Source organism: Sinocyclocheilus rhinocerous, unplaced genomic scaffold (assembly GCF_001515625.1).
Source record: "Sinocyclocheilus rhinocerous isolate Xijiao unplaced genomic scaffold, SAMN03320098_v1.1 scaffold192, whole genome shotgun sequence".
Lineage (NCBI taxonomy): Eukaryota > Metazoa > Chordata > Actinopteri > Cypriniformes > Cyprinidae > Sinocyclocheilus > Sinocyclocheilus rhinocerous.
The window spans coordinates 1,526,730-1,534,509 of record NW_015627892.1 but is presented as its reverse complement, the minus strand read 5'-3'; the positions used below and the strand labels follow the sequence as shown (position 1 = coordinate 1,534,509).

At 33.9% G+C, this 7,780-nt stretch overlaps 1 protein-coding gene across 1 annotated transcript in view; it reads right to left on the bottom strand.

Moving 5' to 3' along the window:
* LOC107736915 (E-selectin-like) overlaps positions 1 to 94 on the bottom strand; it is a 1,171-nt gene extending 1,077 nt beyond the window's left edge. The window contains exon 1 of the mRNA XM_016548304.1: positions 70 to 94. Within this exon, the coding sequence (XP_016403790.1) occupies positions 70 to 94 (25 nt within the window). The remainder of the gene's footprint in view (positions 1 to 69) is intronic.
* Between the last annotated feature and the right edge of the window lie 7,686 nt (positions 95 to 7,780).

Genomic DNA, 7,780 nt, shown 5'->3' with positions numbered 1-7,780 from the left:
GAAATAGGGAAAAAAAAAAAAAAAAAATATATATATATATATATATAGACATGAAAATGATCGGCTTACCAGAGAGTAGAATCAATGGAAACATAGCTGTTAAGAAACAATATGTATTTTTATATTGTGTAATGTAATAATAATATAACATCTGTATATAAATGCTTATTACGTGTATAAACATAGTGCAAAATACTTTTTATATCATTCCTTATTTGTAGGTAGCTTTGTATAAAAGCATCTATTAGATGAATGCATTTTAAAGTGTAATAACAACCATTCTTTAATATTAATGTTATTTTATATAATTAAAAAAAAAAAATGCTAAGATTTATAGGATGGATTTAAAATGAATTTAGTAGTTTACCTTTGGATGTTCTTGGTTGGCAATTTCAGATTATGTGACCAACTTAGTATTTATAATGGTTTTCAAAGTAAAAGGGGTGGATAATTTCTTTAAACACTCCTGACATCATGAGACTTGGATCACAAAGCTGCACTATCAAATGTACTCATTGTGAGTCTACATTAACAATAGTTAAAGAGGCTTAGTGAATGTTTAATCCCAACTGGTTCAAACTAGTTATTGGGGGTTTTTTTCAGCGATGAAGAGGGGTGTCTCTTTTTATCCACACAATTGCCTACATCAAGCTATGCAACTTAAGCACAGTGTTGACTTTCTTGAATGGCCAGATGCATATAGCCAGTGTGAATGGGTCTCCATTATTGGTCATTCTCAAGGTAAGTTAGACAATGTTGAGTATACATACACTGGGGTTTTCCTGATTTCATGTTAACACTATCTGATAATGACGACCAGCCAGACAGCTCACATTTACAGTTGATGAGATGTTTTTTATTGAATGAAAACAGAATCAAAATTGCAACAGATCCAGAAATGCATGCAATAGATCCTCCTGAATGAATTTGTGTCTTGGAATAAACTGGTTGAGTAAAGGATTCAATAACTCATTCGTGAAGCTAATCATATATTTTGTTACTGGATTAATTAGTCTTTTTCAACAAAGACACTTATTGACATAATAATGCAATCTGTAGAAAGAGTCTCTGGAAAATCCCCACCACTAATATGCACAGACTGGCAGTGTGTTCGGACAAATACAGAAAAGCAGAGTGATACAAACATACAGTCCTATATCTGAGGAGTTGAACACAAGAAAACAATTTATAGGAGACTTGAAAATAAGTGTAGGATAATGTTGTTAAAGATTGTACAGGTATTTATATTAAATCGACTCTGACCATTAAAAATGCCCCCCAAAAAACTTTAAATGACTCCCCTGACTCACCAGCTAGTGTCCCCCAAATGAATATCAGTCATTAAATGCATTTTAAGGATTTTTAGTTATTTTTAATGGAAAACAAAATTGTTGTCACACAACTTCATCCATTTGCATGGAGTAGCATCCAGTTATCATAAATAGCAAAGGTTATTTTGTATTTTTACAGTAGTCCTGATTGATCTGATTGATCTAATCTGATCAAATAATGAATACAGAAAGAGATGTTAAAATTTGTGGTTACTTCCATTTCATTCATATCACTCGAAATAGAAAGTCAAGTTGAGAGCATTGCATTGTGGCACAGGGCTCCAGACTGCACCTAAAACAGCTGCATTTGCGACCAAAAATATTAATTTGTAAGTGATATTTTTGCTGAGGTCGTCAATGGCGACTATATAAATTTACATGTTATGATTTAAAAATGTGCATGTAATGCCTATTTTCCTGACTGTTTTGCGATCACGTTTTGTTATGTTGACAAAATAAACTGAGACGCTGCACATCAATGTTTTAATGGAATAACAGTCTTCATCTCTCTCATCACCAGCTTTGACGGCACACCTGCTAAAAGCAGCTCCAGAACTTTATATTATTTGTAGCATGCTTGCTGTCCAATAATCGCGATACGCTTTGTGCTCTGTTACCTTTTAATAAACAAAGTATCAACTTTACAATTCTGCCAAATTCATAACAAATTTCAAACAATATATATATACCATTTTGGCGTTCTTTAAAAGTTTTAAATAAAAAAGAATGACAGATAATTTAGGCCAAAGTAGGGTTGGGCAATATTTATTTGACCAAAAGTACAGAAAAAAAAATTTATATTGTGAAATAGTATTAAAATTTAAAATAATGGGTTTCTATTTTAATAAAAAAGTGTCACATGATCCTTCAGAAATAATTCTAATATGCTGATTTATTATCACTGTCGGAAATAGCTGAGCTGCATAATATTGTTGACACAAACGGCAAGTTCCAAAGATGAAGATGAGTCAATAAGGTTCCAAACTAAGGTAATTTTAATGAAAGTAATCCATGCACATAACAGTATGTACAAAAACATGAATAATACTGGACACTAAATTGCAACACAAGAGGAACTTAAATACACAGAGCAACTAACAAGATAATTAAAAGATACGTGTGATCGTTAATGAATGACCATGCTGATGAGTGGCGGGAACAAAGGAAGCAGGAATGTGATGAAACAAACTAAAAGTCCTTGAAAATTAAACAAAAATAAAATAACCATGACAATTGTTTTGGAACCTGTGATACTTTGTTCAGGATACTTTGATGAATAAAAAGTTAAAAAGAACAGCATTTATTTAAAATAGAAATCTTTTGTAACAATGTACACTACCATTCAAAAGTTTGGGGGTAGTAATATATATATATATAAAATTATTATAATTTTTTTTTTTTTTTCGAAAATATTATTTCCAAACTAAGGTAATTTTAATGAAAGTAATCCATGCACATAACAGTATGTACAAAAACATGAATAATACTGGACACTAAATTGCAACACAAGAGGAACTTAAATACACAGAGCAACTAACAAGATAATTAAAAGATACGTGTGATCGTTAATGAATGACCATGCTGATGAGTGGCGGGAACAAAGGAAGCAGGAATGTGATGAAACAAACTAAAAGTCCTTGAAAATTAAACAAAAATAAAATAACCATGACAATTGTTTTGGAACCTGTGATACTTTGTTCAGGATACTTTGATGAATAAAAAGTTAAAAAGAACAGCATTTATTTAAAATAGAAATCTTTTGTAACAATGTACACTACCATTCAAAAGTTTTGGGGTAGTAATATATATATATATAAAATTATTATAATTTTTTTTTTTTTTTCGAAAGAAAATATTACTTTTATTCAGCAAGGATGTGTTCAATTAATAAAAAGTGATAGTAAAGACTTATATTGTTAGAAAATATTTATATTTTAAAGAAGCAAACCTAAAATGTATACCCCCAAACTACATGCACAGCAAATCAGGTGTTAAATTTCACTCTTTTCTGGTGTATATATAAGTCCCACCAGTCCAGTGTCTAAAGATCAGTTCTGACAGGGGTGACACACTCAGACAAAACCTGACAAACGTGTCTGTTGCCGTTTGTTGCCGTCTGATGTTGCAGTGTGATGTTGCAGAAGTGTTGAATTCACCTCAGTAAATTATTTTATACCAAGAGTTTAAAAATGTACTTGATTAAATTATTACTCTCTGCAAATGTATATTAAACAACACTTCAAGGTTTATTTGGAAAATTTCAACTTTCTACCCCACATTAAATTTATAAAAACTGTATATTAACATTTAGTTAAAACATTGAAACAATGAACAATTTCTATGCTTACACTGTTCTACTGCTACTCCCTTACTCAAAATAGTTGCACATTCAGTGTATCAATTGATGTTCATTCCCTTAAGAAGTGCACTTAAGTATACTTTTATAAAGTGTACTTATTGTGGAAATAATATACTTTAAAAGAACACACGTACACGTGCAAATTAAATATACTATTTTCGCCGCTTAAATACATTGTATTTATAATTCATTTAAAATGTATCACATTTTAAAGTTATATTAAATGCAATAAGTTGAACTTTTGAGTGATTTTTTTTAAACCGCTTAAGTGGGACTTTTTAGTACATCTTTATATGTCCAATTACATGTTTATAATTGCTTTTAGTGTCTTTAAAATATGGTTAAAGTGTACTACTAATGTACTGACAAGCAATTAATGTTAACTAAAATATACTTTAATATCAGTTAACAATACGCTTAAGTGTGAATTAAATGTAATGCTTTCGACCACCTAAATGCATATTATTTGTACTTAATTTCAAATATATTACAGTTTAAAATTACATTAATTGCAATTAGCTAAACTTTTGAGTGATATTTTGAACCACTTAAGTGGGACTTTAGTATATTTTATATGTACTTCTGAATAAGCAATTAATGTGAACTAAAATATACTTCAATGTCATATATCTCTGGCAATGAAGTTGAAATTCTGTATATTTATACACTCTTAAAAATAAAGGTGCTTCAAAAGGTTCTTCAAGCGATGCCATAGAAGAACCATTTTTGGTTCCACAAAGAACCATTCAGTCAAAGGTTCTTTAAAGAACCATCTCTTTCTTGCGTTTTTGTAATCTGAAGAACCTTATTTCGCCACAAAGAACCTTTTGTGAAACAGAAAGGTTCTTCAGATGTTAAAGGTTCTTTATGGAACCATTTAGACAAAAAGGTTCTTCTATGGCATCGTGAAGCACCTTTATTTTTAAGAGTGTATATACAGTATATATTTTTAAATCTCTTAATTACCTAGTTACAATCAACACAAACAAAATGGAAAACCCTCTACATTTATTGACAAAACAATCTCTAAAACAAATACACAAAAATGCTTTTTGATGATGCACAAGAAAAACCCAACACTATATACAGTTACAACACTTTAACTCACTTATTAGAGTCTGGAGAACAATGCAAAATCACTTACATACAGTACTTGCATACAAAAGTACATAATCTCGCCATCTTAAAAAACATCTTTCTTTATGACGTATAAGCCTGTTTCCTCATTGGGGACCTAAAAATGTCCACAAGGTCAAAATTTACTGGTATTACTATCTTTGTGGTGTCATTTGGTCCCCATAACGTTTAAGATTACGAACACACAAACACTTAATACAAAAAAAATTCAAGAAAATTATAATTCCATGTACAACAAATGAGACCTTATTGTAAAACATTACCAAATTGTGTTACTTGTACCCCTGGTTTCACGCATTCATAATAAAACGTGCCTCACACGGCTCCGGGGGGTGAATAAAGGCCTCCTGTAGTGAATCCATGCGTTTTTGTAAGAAAAATATCCATATTTCAAACGTAATAAACACTTTTCTTTCACTTCCGGTATCTGTCATACATGGAAGCCGTTCCGGCGGATGATGCAGCACGTATGCGCAGTGTGCGCGCCTCTGAGATATGCTAGTCTTGCGAGTTTGTTTATAGGAGCAAAGGAAGTAAAGTTCCTTACTTTAGCAAAGGAAAACCAGTCTCCTCTTGGTTTATATCGAAATCCTCCGACATTTTTCTTTGCAAATCCTCGGTTTGTACTTCTAATTCATGACCGGCGTTTTGTTTTGTTCTCTCTCTGCATTTGTCACTAATCACGCTACGCTGACATACTACGTCATCCACTGGAACGGCTTCCGCATACGACAGATAACAGAAGTGAGAGAAAAGTGTTTATTACGTTTGAAATATGGATATTTTTCTTACAAAAACACACGGATTCGCTACGGGAGGCCTTTATTCACCCCCCGGAGCCGTGCGTGGCACGTTTTATTATGGATGCGCGTGCTTTATTTGACGACTTGTGGACAGTTCAACTGCAACACCCGCCCACTACAATGATAGAGCTTGGAATAGCCACGACAATTTTTAATATAACTCCGACTGGATTCGTCTGAAAGAAGAAAGTCATATACACCTAGGATGCCTCGAGGGTGAGTAAAACACAAGCTAATTTTCATTTTTTGGTGAACTAACCCTTTAATCGCAATTTTAGCTTGTAATGAGTGATCAGGGTGAGCTGACTGGGCAACAATTCATTAAAAAACTTCATTAAAAACTTCTAACATCACCTCTTCAGTACTGGTCTGTGTTTCCACACTGTATATCCAGTAATGATCCTGCAAAATGAATTAATAACTCCAGATAAGTACAAAAATATTATATATTACAAACACAAGCAGTAACAGCTCTTCAAATGCAAAACAAAACAAAACAATAACAACATTATTTCTAGAGGTGGCTGATATATTGAATATTATTGGTGGTTATAATATCGATTATGTACACAGCTCTAAAATTTGTTATTTTTAAATGACTGGGTAAAAAAAAAACACAATATATTTAGTTTTTTAGCAACACAGAATATTAGGGACAGTAGAATTTGTTCATTTTTTCTTTGATTTGTTTCCTAAAAATAAAAAAAATAAAGACTGACATCTTTACTGAAATAAATGAACTTTTCCACGACATTCTAATTTATTGAGATGCACCTGTACATGCCTGAACGAAGCAAACAGCAGATGCTCTCTGAATGAGATGCAGATTCACTCTCTGACAGCGGGAGGCGCTTCTGGAACACCAGACACTGCGTTTCCTTGGTTACTGCTGTAAACAAAGCAGCGCAGCGCTGAAACACTGTTTTAATATGAACTATACAGAGACGAGATGAAAAGAAAATACCACATAAACTTTTCTGAAGACAGTCAGTTCCCCTCAGAAACACAATTATATAAACCCCCAAATCAATACTGAGGATTTTCTTTCAATAGTGCATCATGAACTAGTTCTTGCATCATGAACAGTGAGTGATCTGCCTGCTACAGTATTTTTCTCTGTGCGTCCGTCTTCAACGTCTCTGGCCTGTGTTAACAGGTGTGTACAGACTTCATATTTTCACATAAATGACATTTTGGAAAACGATTGCATTGCAACGCAGTTTGTGCAAGTCCAGAACAGAGACGAGTTGCTTGTAATAAGACAAAAAACTGCAGGTTGCTGTTTGCGTAAGTTCCAGGGGCAGCTCCTTAAGTTCGGCCATCCTACACACACCTGACTGACTGACCGCTCGCTCGCACCAACAGGAGGAGGGTCGTGTTATTACTCTCTACACTGCACTCAACCTGAGGAATTCCTACACTTTCAGTCTTTGAGGAGACATGAAAAACAGCACATACCGCAGGAACGGTATAACGGAAAATATTAGCGGTTTTCAAACCGCGGTATACCTTGAAACCGGTAATCGGCCCATGCCTAGTCCACACACGCGATCACACTCCGATATCAGAATGCAGTCATAGATAAATTAAATGACATGATTAATTCACCTCCCGAGTCCATATAGCAAGAACTGCCGGGTGCGGTGAAAGCCGCACGAATGGCAAGACTAAATTAAGAATAAAGACAGCTTATACGCGGTACATAATGTCTCATCTGTAATCATCCAAATGTGGCGCTCCTTTGTTCTCTTCTTGTTTGTTCCCTCATGCATCGCGATTACACAAACATGGCGCACAGCGCATTTTTCAAACTCTGGTGAAGTAGTGCGCCATCATGACGTAGTATTTTGGCGCATGCACACAGTAGCATTAAAGGGGTCATATGATGCGATTTCAATTTTTCCTTTCTCTTTGGTGTGTAACAAGCTCTTGGTGCATAAAGAAGATCTGTAAAGTTGCAAAGACTAAAGTCTCAAATCCAAAGAGATATTATTTATAAAAGTTAAGAGTCAACCACGCCTACCTAAAACGGCTCGTTCTAACACGCCCCCACATGTCTACGTCACTATGTGGGAAGATTTGCATAACGCCGCCCAAATATTCACGCAAAGAAAGAAGGCGTAACTTATATTCTCGCTGTAGTATTGTTG